Raw genomic sequence first — 16183 nt, 5'->3', positions numbered from 1 at the left:
TGTTGCAGTATGCTATATGTGTGGCTTGAGTTGGGTCTGGTCACATCACAGTTCCAGAATCCAGCCTCAAACACTCTTCCTCGCGATGCAAAGTGCACACACAGTTCCATTCAAAACGAATCATTAAGCGTCATGAGCAGAATATTTCCCGAGTCAGCTCCTTCACATTAAATGCTGATAAACCCAAGGACATACTTAGGCAGGAACAATTGGCAGCAGCTCTCCATTATTGGCACAATGGCAACACACACGCATTTTGTAGGTTTTTCTAAGCATGTCTTTCACTGTATGCTCCTTCACAAGTGAGTTACTTAAAGAACACCATGGCATGTTCCTGCAGAGATATCAAGCATTGCACAGCACAGACCTGTGATGGTGCCACTGTAGTAAATGGGAAACTAAACAGGGTGAAGGCATAAGGCATCTACAGTCATTGTTTCAACCACAGGCTGAACTTAGTTACTGTTGATGTAAGAATATAGATGTTGTTGCAAACTGCTCTGGTCATCTTCAACAACTGTACCTGTTCTTAAAAGGTAAAGGGACCCCTGACCATTAGGTCCAGTCGTGGCCGACTCTGGGGCTGCGGCGCTCATCTCGCTTTATTGGCCAAGGGAGCCAGTGTACAGCTTCCGGGTCATGTGGCCAGCATGACTAAGCTTCTGGCAAACCAGAGCAGCGCATGGAAACGTCATTTACCTTCCCGCCAGAGCGGTATCTATTTATCTACTTGCACTTTGACATGCTTTCGAACTGCTAGTTTGGCATGAGCAGGGACCGAGCAACGGGAGCTCACCTTGTCGGGGGGATTCGAACCACCAACCTTCTGATCAGCAAGTCCTTGGCTCTGTGGTTTAACCCACAGTGCCACCCGTGTCCCTTTTCCCTGTTCTTACGTGTATCCATATTTCAACTGAATTTTTCTTCTTCTTCGCCAGACCTTTATTAGTCATCACAAGTGCCTAATTTTTATATAAAACATCCATATATAAAAATTTAAAATATATACAAATAAATGTATATATATATATATATATATATATAGTATAATTGCAAACACAGACAAGGAATAGAATGACTGAATTAAAAAGCCACTCACTCAGATTGCATCAGGTTTTAGCCATTATTTCAAAACTTCCTGTAATTTTACTGCTTCTGAATATAATCAGTAATGAATTCAACCCTTTAAAAAGGCTTGTGGCATTCTCAACCAAAGAGATTTTGGCTTTGTGTTTTGCCACTAAAAGTAGGGTGGGATTTATTTATTTTTTGCAAAAATCAGATAAGTGACATGGCTCTTGCATCTCAAGAGTGGGGCTTGATCCATGTGTCTTTGGTTGTTTTCTTAACCACACTTACCTGAGAGAATTCCCCCTTGAATTCAATAGGACATCTGATTAGACAATGGCTCCTAAAGTTTGACCAACTTAAAAATGTGCTGTGAACTCCTGATGAATGAAGGGGGCAGAAAAGGCTGTGATCCCCAAATACACTAACTAAAAAGGAGACCCTACCGAAAGCAGCAGGAAAGCAAAGAGAATGGAAGAGGAGGAAGAAGAACTGCATTGCAGGGGCTTAGGCCAAATGGCCTTCATGGTCTCTTCCAACAGTACAATAAAGGTAAAGGGACCCCTGACCATTAGGTCCAGTCGTGGCTGACTCTAGGGTTGCGGCGCTCATCTTGCTTTATTGGCCAAGGGAGCCAGCGTTTGTCTGCAGATAGCTTCCGGGTCATGTGGCCAGCATGACTAAGCCGCTTCTGGTGAACCAGAGCAGCACACAGAAATGCCGTTTACCTTCCTGCCGGAGCGGTACCTATTTATCTACTTGCATTTTGATGTGCTTTCAAACTGCTAGGTTGGCAGGAGCAGGGACCGAGCAACGGGAGCTCACCCCGTAGTGGGGATTCGAACTGCCGACCTTCTGATTGGCAAGTCCTAGGCTCAGTGGTTTAACCCACAGCGCCACCTAAATCAAGCACTGCTAGGAGTGTTTTCTTTTTCTTTTCTTGTTCTCCTATGTATTTCTTAACAATTAAAAAATTCAGTGTGGCACAAGCAAATACCTGACCTGGAGGAGGAAAGTTTGAGAACCACTGCTGTTGAGGTATATAACACCAGTACAGATAGCAAGTATGTATAAAATCGGGTCAAACATATGTTGGAAATGTAAAGAAAAAGAAAGGACCTTTTACTATATGTGGTGGGAATGCAGAGAAATTTTTTAAAAATTGGGAAATGATATATAATGAATTGAAGAAAATGTTTAAATTAACATTTGTAAAAAAAACCCCCGAAGCATTTCTGTTAGGGATGGTAGGAAAAGACCTGCCAAGGAAAATAAAGAATTTATTTATGTATGCTACAACAGCGGCAAGAATCTTGATAGCACAAGGATGGAAGAATGAGGAAACCCCAACGAAAGAACAATGGCAGGAAAAACCGATGAATTATGCAGAATTGGCAAAACTGACATACAAATTGTGAGACAAGGGCAACTGTGACTTCAAAGAAGAATGGGAACTTTTTACAAACTACTTAAAAAGACAACAAAATGAATTGGACTCCTTGGCAGGTTTTGAATAAACATACACAAATTTATTGACTGTTAACATAATAGATAGATAATGTTAGGATTTATATAATTTTACAATAGGCAGAGATTAACATGTATTGAGAAATCAGAGAGAGTAACTGAGGGAAGTCTGGGGGGGAGGGAGGGAGGGAGGGCTCTTTGGGGAGGGAAAAGGGAAAACAGGGAGGGAATAATGAAGATGATATGTTTTGATAATTTGTTATGTTGAAATTCTTATTTATTTATTTTTTAGGAGAACCACTGCTGTTGAGAACACGAGACTCAGGCTCGTGGGTTCGAGTGTCCAATCAGGGCCAAATGTTTCCTGCATTGCGTGAGGGTTGGACTAGATGACCGTGGTGGTCCCTTCCCAATTTGACGTGGAGCCAAGCCTTCGGCGCGGACGACGCTGAGCCCGGTGGAATAAAGGACTCCGCGCACAGGAGGCCGTTTTCTGCGCTCGGCTGCTCTGAGCCGGAGAGGAGGAAGCGCCTGGCCCCCTTTCACACGTGATACCCGGGGGCGGACCTAGCAGGGCCCCGCCGTTCCGGGGACAGATTTAAGCCCAGCGGGGAAGGGGGTCGCTCCTTTTTTTCCCCCATTGCTCCCCTCGCTGATCCCCCGCGCGCTCTCCTCCTCCGTGCCAAGAACCTCGGGGCGCAACGATGGCGCGTTTGGCGCGGCGCCTGGCTTTCCTCCTCCTCTTCTTCCTCGTCCAGCTGCAGCCGAGCTGGGCCGACACGCCGGCCAACTGCACCTTCGAGGACCTAGTGGGCACCTGGGTTTTCCAGGTGGGCAGGGGGCGCGGATCCCCGAGCCGGCGCATAAACTGCTCCGAAGTGGGTAAGTGACAGCGCGCAGGGCAGGGCGCTCCCCTCTCCAACTTCCTCCGCCTCCAGGAGCGATCCCCGTTTCTTGTTCCCGTTATTGCCCTCCATTCTGACCTATTTTCCTTCCCCCAATAAAACAACGCCAACATATAGAAAGGCAAGTTTGGAAAACATCCGGCGAATCAGCTCAGCAGCGCGGTTTGGGAGATTTCGTTTTGTTGACTTCGGAAGTAAATCTCACTGTATTCCCGGAGGGTTTACTTCCTACCTAGGAGATCGGCTGGGTAGGATCATTTTCAGGAAACCCCTTCCTTCCTTGTTGGAGGCAAAGCTGAACTTTGCATTCGGTTTTCAAACTCCGCTCGGTGCGGGTTATTTTATTTTATTTCGCGAGTTCAGAGCGGAGGAAGGGGTCTGGATTTCACAGCGACAGAAAGTAGAATGCTGTGCAAATAAAATGGAATAGAAAGCAAAAGTAAGCAAGCTTTAGAAGGGTCACAGATTGAACGCGTGTTCAAACTCCCCTTTAAAAAAAAATCATTGGGGCTTTACAAATGTCTAACTTCGTAGCTGCTTCCCCTCCCGCCTTAAGATCATACAGTGGTACCTCGTGTTACATACGCTTCAGGTTACATACGCTTCAGGTTACACACCAGAAATAGCCAGAATAGCAGTGCTTCAGGTTAAGAACTTTGCTTCAGGATGAGAACAGAAATTGTGCTCCGGCAGCGCGGCAGCAGCAGGAGGCCCCATTAGCTAAAGTGGTGCTTCAGGTTAAGAACAGTTTCAGGTTAAGAATGGACCTCTGGAACGAATTAAGTACTTAACCTGAGGGACCACTGTAATGTTTGCTGACCTTCTCAAGGCCAAAATGGATCTAAAACTGGACATTTCTCTCCCTCCTACAACCTTGGACAGCCAAATGTCTCTGGGAAGCTCACTAGTGGGGCTGGAAACAGGTGGTTGTGGTTTCCCCCGTGTCTGTATTTAGAGGTATACTGCTGCTCTGTGTGGAGGCTTCATCTTGGCCTCAAACTTAACAAGTTAACATATGTCTTCAACTTCATTGGGGTATAATCAACTAGTACCGTGTGAGCTAGTTATGTCTGCATATCACATGTGACTCAGCTCTTCACACATGAAAACCTCCAGTTCTGTTAATGAGTCACATTTTCTACCGCAGAAGCAACGCTGTCTTTCTGCTTTTGTTCTTATCTAAGCCATCTTGAGCAACAGGTCATTGGTGGACCCTCCCAGCCTTGTTTCTGCTCCAGACATGGAGGGAAGGGAGGAGAATCGGAGGAATTGTAGAGTTGGAAAGGGACCGCGAGGGTCAGCTAGCCGGAACGCCTGCAATGCAGGAAACTTTTGCTCAAAGCGACCCCGAGTCTCGTGCAGTGCTCTTGGGAAAATTAAAAGATGTTTTCCTTACTGCTGCACAACCCCATCCGGCCTCGGGATATTAGAAACCAAGGGGATGACCTTCCAGGGCAAACTCTGTTCCTTCCAGCTACTACTTTGTTTTGCATGTTTTCCCCACTAGAAATATAATAAGAGTGCACGGAAACACCATTTACCTTCTCGCAGCAGCGATATCTGTTGATCTACTTGCACTGGCATGCTTTCAAACTGCTAGGCTGGCAGGATATATACTTATACCCCACCCATCTGGCTGGGTTTCCCCAGCCACTCTGAGCAGCTTCCAACAGGATATTAAAAACATAGGCGCCGACTCCATGGGGCTTGAGGGGGCCCGAGCCCCCTCAAAAATTCGTTTGGGGGGGCTCCGCCCCCCCAATAATCTCTGGCGCCCCTCCAGCAAAGCGCCATCGCCGCCCCTCCCCCAGCCCAAAATGCACAGGGAGGGGCGGGCTGCATGCCTCCTGCCCTCCCTCCCGAGCAAAAGCTCCACCCAATTTCCTTTGGAGCTGATTAATAGGCGCAGCACGCTCTCCCCTATTCGCTCACGAGGAGGCGGCGCCACTTTATTTGCATATTCATGAGCTTATTTATTATTCATGAGCTTTCCCGGGCCCCCCCAATATTTTTTATAAGTCCGCGTCCCTGATTAAAAACACAGTAAAAGGTCAAACATTAAAAACTTCCCTATACAGGGCTGCCTTCAGATGTCTTCTAAAAGTCAGATAGTTGTTTATTTCCTTGACAGCTAGTGGGAGGGCATTCCACAGTGCGGGCGCCACCACCAAGAAAGCCCTCTGCCTGGTTCCCTGTAACCTCACTTCTTTCAATGAGGGAACTGCCAGAAGGCCCTCGGAGCTAGACCTCAAGTGTCCGGGCAGAACGATGGGGGTGGAGACGCTCCTTCAGGTATACTTTTTGAGAACTACCCTGAAAGGTCCTACAGCTGAATGCATAAAGAAGAGAGCCTAGCCTTCATGCATGCTGTGGTTGGAGGAAAAATGGGTGGGGTTTTTTCCCTCTTCAACAATCTCCCTAGGTGCGTGAGTGCAGGTATCTTGCATGCTGGGATAATGGACACTTTTTGTCTTTGTTGAAGTTACATCCCTCTCCCAGTCTGTCTTACGGTCCACTGTTGGGGTTTAGCTATCCAGCACTAGCATACTAACAACTCATTTCTTAGCAGGGCCTCTGTGTGTGCTGGGCAGGGAATGTATCCTGCCCACCTGATAGCTCAGTCAGCAGAACATGAGACTCTTAATCTCAGGGTCACGGGTTCGAGTTCCACACTGGGCAAAAAAAATTCCTGCATTTCAGAGGGTTGGACTATATGACCCTTGTGGTCTCTTTCGAACTCTACAATTCTGTGATTCTTTGGGAATCAGGGGCTACTTCCATCCGATAAGACCGTCCCACCCTTAAACCAAAAGGAGGGTGTCATTTTTTGTTGCCAGGTGTTGTAAACAAAAATTGCCCTTTTCCCTTATGGGGTATCCAAGAGCCCATATAGAGTCCTTACATAGGTTCCCTATTGGTAGGAGAGAATAACAGAGGCCAACCAGAGAATATTGAGAAGCAAAGCAGCTAGTAAGCTTGATCTTTATTGATCTGTTGCAACAGGGTGCTCCCCTCACCCGCAGGAGAGAGGAGGAACCCAGAAAAATGGTGCGCAAGGCCTTATAAAGACTTTTGAAATTGCCACCCTATAGATCAAGACCACCCCCAGAAACATCATACATACGTACATCACAGAAGGAGTGTAACCTAAGACCACCACTCAGATACATCACACCTACATCACAAAAAGGCGGTCTTAAAACAGAAATTTGAATGGCAGGTTACTTGATTGGATTGCCTGGGGAGCCTGGCCAGTCTTTTGTAATGATAAATACTTAGTTCCTGGGCCAGGTCACAGGCTCACACCCTATTCATATCTTAAATGTGCCCTTAAGACAGGATTTGTGAGGAAAGAGACAATGGGGAGGTTTCCCACTTTGACCTTGCAGAGAAAACATTTGCTCAGTTTAGGAATCAAAATGGTTCCCGGTTGGTCTTCCTGTGTTGATCTATGTACGTGCTTGGTTACTACATTTATGAACATTTCCATATATCTAAGTCCTCAAAATTCCTATCACACAGGATAAAAAATTCCCAGCAAAGTTTGTCTGTAGTGCAGCTGTTTAAAGACGCAGGAGCTCTTCTGGTTTTTTTGGTGTTGTTTTTAAGCTGGCGACTGGAGTCAGCTTGTATGTAGCTTGACTGTATGCATTACATCAGGGTCTATAAGAAATTGGAGGGGGAGGACTATATGCTATGTTTATTCTCAGCTTTTTTTCCCCTATTGCACAAGCTAGCAGTCGCCCGCCTCGCCCCAAGTTTTTGCAGCTGAAAGAACTTGAAAGAGGAAGATAAGAATCAACAGAGAAAGAGACAGGAAGGAAGAAAAAAAGTATCAGAGAAAGATGGAAAGGCCAGAACATTGGGGGAAATGAAAGAGGCGGGGAGGGTGCAAAAAATAGAGGTACCTGGGAAAGAAGGGGGGTGCATGAGATTAGCCTAGGGGGGCAGCCGCTTTTCTAAATCAGTAGAAATCAATAGAAATCAATAGAAATCTGTGAATCTGCCCCCCTAAGGAAAGCCTGCCCCCTCCCAACAAAAATCCTGGATACGCACATGGGAGGGGGAGTAAAGGGAGTCCCCCCATTTCATTATTCAGGGGAAGGAAATATCTCAATTTCTTAACCTGTAGTTGGGTAGTGAGGCTCCCTCACAAAGAATAAGACTGAAGCTGAGCCCCAACCCCGTCTCAAAGCAAAAGGCATTTTAGCAAGTTCAGCATCGCTGTGATTCTTGACTTGCAAGGGGTTGGGCTAAATGACCCCCTGGTGTCCCTTCCGACTCTACCATCCTACAATCCTATGGCAATGTGAGAGGAAGTGCCATGGCACAGCGGTGTGGCCTTCTGTTTATTTTGTAGCAGCGTGTAATGATAGAACATGGCCTGTTTAAGTAGAGTTCAGTCTGAGTAAATAAATGGCTCTGAGTAGTCACGGAATTGGTCCCATAATATGCTATTCAGGGTGTTGCAGGAATTTATGTATAAGTTGGGGGGCGGTTGCCCCTCCAGCAGATACCATGCACATGCAGCCCACTACCAAAACCAGCGCAATCACTTTTGTGACCTTTGTGATTTGTCCCCACAAAACACTTCATCACAGTTTCTTCCTATCTATTCAAAGGACCTTTGCTGCACGATACCAAATGTGACAATTCACTGATAAATGTATCTATGTACTGGCTAACAGGGAAAACTTCAGAAATTCATATAGACATGTAAGCTCACCTATTCAACAGCCCCTCTGCCTGAGTGATAAGCCCTGGCATCCTGATACCTGAGTGCCAGACAGGTAGCCATTCCAGAAATAACAAATCCAGATGGAGACAAAAGGGTGTGGTTAATTTGGCTGGGGAACAGGGAAATGTAAATATCTTTTTTGTTACACTTGATGGGTGTTTGGTGGAGGGCAAGGAGAACCATGGGGCAGGGTCCAGGATGCTCAGATTACTGCCACCAGACCTCCCCTTTCATGATGTAACCACGATGTATGAGTGATGTAGTTTAGGGAGGTGTAACATGGGATTAGCAGCTAATAAAAGTTTGGGGGCTCTTTTGTTTGGGGCTTCCATCTTGTTCCACTTTGTGGCAGGTGGGAGTCCTGTCGTGACAGTCTTCAATAAAGACCAAGCCTACTGGCTGCTGTTTTGCTCTAGTATTCCTGGCTGGTGTCCTTGTTTTTTGTCCAAGGGAGCCCTCAGATTTCTCCGTTAACAAGAGGTAGGCAACCTAAGGCCTGGGGGCGGGATGCGGCCCAATTGCCTTCTCAATCTGGCCCACAGACGGTCTGGGAATCAGTGTGTTTTTACATGAGTAGAATGTGTCCTTTTATTTAAAATGCATCTCTGGGTTATTTGTGGGGCATAGGAATTCGTTCATTCTTTTTTTTCAAAATATAGTCTGGCCCCCCACATGGTCTGAGGGACGGTGGACCGGCCCACGGCTGAAAAAGGTTGCTGACCCCTGTGCTATCTGTATAAGGTTATGAAGATCTGAAAGGAACCAGCATTTGTCTTCGTTTTGTGCTCTTTTTATCTTCTCTATTTCTTTTTTTAGAAGCTACTTCGCACCTTGTTGAATCCCATTTGCCCATCTGCACAAAAACTTATTGCACGCTCTCTCTTTTTTCTGATGCCACACAAAATATGTCCAGCTGGGACCTCAGATTAACCCTGTGTGTAATGTGGTTTAGCAAACGAAATTGGATGTGTCTATCTCTAACTAAAACTTACAAGCCCCTGTTTGCAGAGGGTGGGTTTTGTTTGAACTGGATTGCTTGGGTCTAGAGGCAGCTCCAATTTGGGTCCAATTTGGTTTTATTGGAAGCGCTTGTCTTAATAACACCAGTGCTGATTGGAGCACATGGTTCACCCCTCTCAGGATGTGGGCCGCTTTGTCTGAAGTGCAGAGGAGGAAGTAGATAGAAAATGGTCAAAAGGGGAATCGTGATTTGCTGAAGGGAACTGTGTATTTTCTTTATTTTTTACATCAGCACTTCTCTACATTAGTCATGGTCACAAGGTCAGAAAGTTTATGCCTGGAAGAGTGAACAATGCAGTTTGCCTTCCTCCTGAGCCTCACATGATTGCAGACAGCATTTTTTTTAACTTTAGGTTTTATGTCTTACAACTTTTAAGCAGCAGAAATGGAAATATTAATTGGGCCTGAATTCTACATTTTTAATTATATGTACTGTAAAAGAAAAATACTTATCACAATTTCATTAAAAATAATACTTATTGGATCAGAATTCTACATTTTTAATTACATGTACTGTAAAAGAAAAATACTTACCACAGTTTCATTAAAAATAATACTTATTGGATCAGAATTCTAGATTTTTAATTATATGTTAAAAAGAAAATACTGATATACCGCAATTTCATTAAAAAAAATATCAAGGTGGTGCACAACAATTTATATATGAGCAAAGATACGTCGAAAATTAAAATCCCAAATCCCAAGCTAACAATTAAATAATTGTCTCATCACATTAAAAAGTTTTTGGCAAATTGTTAAAAGTTGTTATAGAAGATGCCTGCTGCATCTATATTGGAAGAGCATGAAACTGGATGATGCAATCATCATGTCCAAAGTCCTGAATCGCTTAAAAAAAAAGTATGGTTTGCTTCACACAGCAGTTTGAATACATTTATTTTCTTAAATTTATACATGACTTTTCTTCCATCATGGAACTGAATGTCGTTTGATCAGTTCTGCTGCCGCAGGCCCACTCCTTCAGGAACCTTTTTTGGAGTGGTATAAGGTAAAGGTAAAGGTACCCCTGCCCATACGGGCCAGTCTTGACAGACTCTAGGGTTGTGCGCCCATCTCACTCAAGAGGCCGGGGGCCAGCGCTGTCCGGAGACACTTCTGGGTCACGTGGCCAGCGTGACAAAGCTGCTCTGGCGAGCCAGCACAGCACACGGAACGCCGTTTACCTTCCCGCCAGTAAGCGGTCCCTATTTATCTACTTGCACCCGGGGGTGCTTTAGAACTGCTAGGTTGGCAGGCGCTGGGACCGAGCAACGGGAGCGCACCCCGCCGCGGGGATTCGAACCGCCGACCTTTCGATCGGCAAGCCCTAGGCGCTGAGACTTTTACCCACAGCGCCACCCGCGTCCCTTGGCGTGGTATAAATGGCACCAATTAGTCAATCAATCCCATCCAGGTATGGGCTAGACCCAGAGCTGCTTATCTTGTATGCTCTCGAATGGATTCTTTAGCTGAGATTCTTGCTTTGCGGGGGGGGGGGGGGGGGTTGGGCTAGATGACCCTTGGGCCCCTTCCAACACTAAGATTCTATGATCTTCAGCAAAATAGATGCATTACAGTGGTACCTCAGGTTAAGTACTTAATTCGTTCCAGACGTCCGTACTTAACCTGAAACTGTTCTTAACCTGAAGCACCACTTTAGCTAGTGGGGTATCCCGCTGCCGCCGCGCCACCGGAGCACGATTTCTGTTCTCATCCTGAAGCAAAGTTCTTAACCTGAAGCACTGCTTCTGGGTTAGCGGAGCCTGTAACCTGAAGTGTCTGTAACCTGAAGCGTCTGTAACCTGAGGTACCACTGTACATGCTTTCAGGCCATGCCTTGAGATTGTATGCATCTAAGCCCATTCATAAAGGTGAGCATGTCAGACCAGAACAAAGGACATGGATTCAAATCCCTTCCCTGGCTTTGAACCTCAAGGGGTCCAGACACAGTTTTTCAGCCTAATAATCCTCACAGGGTGGGTTGTATAGATAGAATGAAGGTGGAGAAAGTTCTGTGTTGTCCTGAATGATTTGGAGGAAGATCAGCCAAGAAATGTGATATTTATTTATTTCGTAAAATTTATTCACGGCTTGATTTTCTATTTTATACTTCAAAGTGGTTTGCAAAGCATTGATGGAAATAAAGATTGTTACCACCTCCGCTTGATTCCTATGCTGGGCACAGAGAAAGGACATGACTGTTCACCCCTTCTGGCACCCCTGCTCACTAGCCTTGCATGCAGTCCCTGGTCCCTTGTGCCTACCAGGCCAGTGTATAATTGCAGGGCTGTGTTACTGTTGCATTTGTACATTGGCCAGCTTGCTTCTTTAGCCTGCCCCCCCCAAAAAAAAATTGGTGAAAATTCTCTTTGCTGCTTCTTTCCAGGGGCTGTGGAGAATAAAGTTGTCGTTAACCTTCAGAAACTCGATGTTGCTCAGGACGATCAAGGGAACTTTGGCTTCTTCACGATAATTTACAACCAGGGCTTCGAGGTTGTGCTGAACAACTACAAGTGGTTTGCATTTTTTAAGGTAATGTAGCTTCCAAATAATAATAATAACTAATAATAATAATAAAAAAACCTCTGCACCATTTTCCTCCAGAATATGTTGGGATTAAAGGGATCTTCCAAACTTTGAAATTCTTGTTGGCAAAATAATTTGGAACGAGTATAATCACTGCTTTTATTCCAGGGGGTACTCAAGAGTACGCAATATCGGCCGCTATTTTTCTAGAAGAAAAGCACTGTATAATATATAATGTCTTCATAAGGTAAAATGTAAATGTCCCCTGGACAGTTTGGTCCAGTCAAAGGTGACCATGGGGTGCGGTGCTCATCTCACTTTGTTAGGCAGAGGAAGCCGGCGTTTGTCCACTGACAGCTTTCCGAGTCATGTGGCCAGCATGACTAAACCACTTCTGGAGCAACGGGACACCGTGACGTAAGCCAGAGTGCACAGAAACGCCGTTTACGTTCCCGCCACAGCGGTACCTATTTATCTACTTGCACTGGTGTGCTTTCGAACTCCTGCTAGGTAGGCTTTCGAACTCCTGCTAGGTAGGCAGGAGCTGGGACAGAGCAACGGGAGCTCATCCCGTCACGGGGATTCAACCTACTGACCTTCCGTTCGGCAAGCCCAAGAGGCTTGGTGGTTTAGACTATGGTGCCACCCACATCTCTGTACGGCCTATTTGAAGAGTGAGCAGAGGAGCAGTTCTGGATTGGGCAAAGCTCTCCCGTTGAACACATGCTTAGATTCTGAAACTTGTCATATTTTTCACTAAGCTTTGTTGGTCTGTCTTTGGAAGCCAAGAAAGCTGGCAATTGGCTGCAGACCTTCAACTCTCTGTCGAAATGCCTGTTTGCTCCTTGGTGTTTCCAGGAGAACTTTAAAACAGGCTTCTGAGTAAGGAATCTCCTGGTGCAAAGGTCTTGTTTACAGGCCTGCCTGTGCCTGCTGCAGAAGCTTTTGGATGGGTCTGGAATTCGATTTCATCAGAATCGCTCAATAACGGTGGGAGAGGTGGTTGCACGTGTAAAGGTCAAGCTGGTCCAAAACACAGCCTTGACTCTTCTGGCCAAATGTTGCCATTGCCCCATGATGTCGCAGGACAGTGGGCATTTATGCAGACTAGGGGTGGCTTGCTTGGTGAGACCCTTCTAGGAACATGCAAGACAATGGGGTTTGTTCTCCTAAATGGTAGAGCTTGTGGATGCCTGTTAGTTGACCGTGCTACATCAGAAGGGATCTTGCATGCTCTTTTGAACAATAGCAAAAAAAAACCAACACCCTGTGCATAAAAAACTCCTGTGTTCGGGAGCTCTTGGAACAGCCTTCCCCAACCTGAGGCCTTCCAGATGTTGTAGGAGACCAACGCCCATCAGCCCCAGCAAACCAGGCCCAGTGGCCAAGGATTATGGGACTATGGTCCTCCAGATGTTGCTGCATTGCAGATGGTTGTCTTAGAACATGCATGCAAATTTCCTCTCATCATACCATTTGTTCATTCAATGTAGTATTGTCTACTTTGAGTGTCAGCAAGGTTTCAAGCAGAGTCTTTCTAGCTGGAAATGTCTGGGATTGAACCTGGTATTTGCTGGGCAATGCACTCATTCTTTCCCTCTGCTACAGCATTTCCAAGATCCCTGGCAAAATTGAGCAGAGAGGAATGAGCGGCGAGTTCCCTTTGAATGTATTCTACAAACCACTTGTGGTGGGAAACTTAAACGTGGGGCTTTGTGGAAGTTGAAAATGGTCATCACCTGGAGTCTGTGTATGCAATAATAATACTATTATTTCATTTACAAATAAATCGCTTCCCATAAGGGCATCACCGAAGTGATCTGCAATGTATCTAAGACGGATACGGATTTTTTTAAAAAAAAGTTAAAACAATTGCGTATAGAAGAACAATTGTTATAAATAGTCCCGCATTGCAGGAGGTTGAACTAGATCACCCTCATGGCCCCTTCCAAGTCTACAAAATCTGATTCTGTGATCTAAGAACAAGGTAAAAAACAACCACACGTGAAATCAATTCAAATCTCAGATTTATTTAAAAAATAAAGATTTTTGAAGGCTTGCTGAAAGAACAGGCAACAAAGAAGGACTTCCAAAGATTAGGTGCCACCATACTAAAGGCTGGATTCTGACCGTGTGTAGAACAGAACTTCTGATAGGATGGCAACTGCAGGATGCCCTCGTCTGCATAGGCAGCGATCGGTTGGGTACATAGGGGGTAAGGTTAATATATGGCGTTCGGTGACTGTGTACACACACATATGACTATATAGATGTCTTGTTTTTTGAAGCATGGTAGATAAGAAAGAAGCCATAAAGAAGGCTGACCGCCGAAGAATTGATGCTTTTGAATTATGGTGCTAGAGGAGACTCTTGAGAGTCCCATGGACTGCAAGAAGATCAAACCTATCCATTCTGAAGGAAATCAGCCCTGAGTGCTCACTGGAAGGACAGATCGTGAAGCTGAGGCTCCAATACTTTGGCCACCTCATGAGAAGAGAAGACTCACTGGAAAAGACCCTGATGTTGGGAAAGATGGAGGGCACAAGGAGAAGGGGACGACAGAGGACGAGATGGTTGGACAGTGTTCTGGAAGCTACAAACATGAGTCTGACCAAACTGCGGGAGGCAGCGGAAGACAGGAGTGCCTGGCGTGCTCTGGTCCATGGGGTCACGAAGAGTCAGACACGACTAAACGACTAAACAACAACAACAACAAGAAGATAAGAAAATTGAGGTTGGTTGTTTCTGAGTTGGTGTGGAACATAAGGAGATTTCTGTTAAAAGCAAAGCTGAATTGCTGAGCAGATGGCATTGAAAGAGCTCCATCCCTATCTTGCTTTGGGTGCCAACCATTGTTTGTAGAGACCTAATGAGAAGAGTGTTGGTTGAAAGAGGTGACTCTGTAGACTGCATACACTTCACTGCCAGTTGGACAAGTCTTTGTGATATCTGTAGTGCCTCCATGGGGTGTGGGGCTAAGTCCCGTTTCATGCATTAAACCATAACAGTGCCGAGCATTTAATACACTATCATACCACTTCAAACCATAATGGATTGCCCAAAGGAATTATGGGATCTGTAGAGTGCTGAGATTTTAGAAGATGCCTCATTCCCCTCGCAGAGCTACAAGTCTCAAAGCTCCCCTGGGAAAGAGAGGTTGGTTGTTAAGCCACGCTGAGAATCGTAGCTCTGGGAGGAGTCTCCCAACATCTGCTTTGTAGAGCATCTATTTATGCAGAAGATCGCAAGCATCTCCGGGGAAGACTTGTCTGAAGCCCTGGAGAACCTCTGCAAGTCATTGTAGGCAATACTGAACTACATGGTTCAATGGTCTCACTCTATAAGGCAGTGTTTCCCAACCTTGTGCCTCCAGATGTTTTTGGCCTACAACTCCCATCATCCCTGACTAGCAAGACCAGTGGCAAGGGATGATGGGAATTGTAGGCCAAAAACAGCTGGAGGCACAAGGTTGGGAAACACTGCTATAAGGCATATCAAGGGTTTGGAAACCAAGCCTTATGAGGAGCGGTTGAAGGAGCTGGGTATGTTTAGCCTGGAAAAGAGGAGACTGAGAGGAGATACGATAGCCATCTTCAAATCACTCAAGGACTGTCACATGGAAGAAGAAGAAGAAGAAGAAGAAGAAGAAGAAGAAGAAGAAGAAGAAGAAGAGGAGGAGTTTGGATTTGATATCCCACCTTTCACTCCCCTTCAGGAGTCTCAAAGCGGCTAACATTCTCCTTTCCCTTCCTCCCCCCACAACAAACACTCTGTGAGGTGAGTGGGGCTGAGAGACTTCAGAGAAGTGTGACTGGCCCAAGGTCACCCAGCAGCTGCATGTGGAGGAGCGGGGAAGCGAACCCGGTTCACCAGATTACGAGTCTACCGCTCTTAACCACTACACCACACTGGCTCTCTTCACACTGGAAGAGGAAACAAGCTTGTTTCCTCTTACTTCAGATGGTATGACCCAAACCAATGGCTTCAAGTTACCAGAAAGGAGATTCCGACTAAATATTAAGAAGAACTTTCTGACAGTAAGAGCTGTTGAACTCCCTTGAAAGGTGATGGACTCTCCTTCCTTGGAGGTTTATAAGCAGAGGTTTGGATGGCCATCTGTCCTGGATGCTTGAGCTGAGATTCCTGCATTGCAAGGGGGTTGGACTAGATGACCCTCGGGGTCCCTTCCAACTCTGCCATTCTATGCTAAGGGCCGCATCAACATTGCTGAGAAGCTAAGCCACAAATTTTCCTACATCCCTTCTAAACACACACAAACACCAGGTGCCCTTCCTGGCTTTTTCTTTTTCTTTTTCTTTTTTAAGAAGCAGCCACTACATGAAGTTTTCACGCTTCAGGTTATCGGGGGGGGAAAGGCCGCTTAAAATCGCCAAGGCTCATCGTTTCATGACGCCTGGGACCAGCAGGCAAGGAAAAGAGCCGCCGGCAAAAGAAGAAAGAA

The 16183-nt window shown here is 45.8% G+C and overlaps 1 protein-coding gene across 1 annotated transcript in view; it reads left to right on the top strand.

Moving 5' to 3' along the window:
- The first annotated feature begins 2912 nt into the window (after nucleotides 1–2912).
- The window catches only part of CTSC (cathepsin C), a 29750-nt gene continuing 16479 nt past the window's right edge, over nucleotides 2913–16183 (top strand). The window contains exons 1-2 of the mRNA XM_028726023.2: nucleotides 2913–3417; nucleotides 11582–11727. Of these exons, the coding sequence (XP_028581856.2) occupies nucleotides 3240–3417; nucleotides 11582–11727 (324 nt within the window). The 5' untranslated portion in view covers nucleotides 2913–3239. The remainder of the gene's footprint in view (nucleotides 3418–11581; nucleotides 11728–16183) is intronic.

Source organism: Podarcis muralis, chromosome 4, assembly GCF_964188315.1.
Source record: "Podarcis muralis chromosome 4, rPodMur119.hap1.1, whole genome shotgun sequence".
In the NCBI taxonomy this organism is placed as follows: domain Eukaryota; kingdom Metazoa; phylum Chordata; class Lepidosauria; order Squamata; family Lacertidae; genus Podarcis; species Podarcis muralis.
The sequence above is the reverse complement of the archived record's forward strand: the minus strand, read 5'-3'. Positions and strand labels throughout refer to the sequence as shown.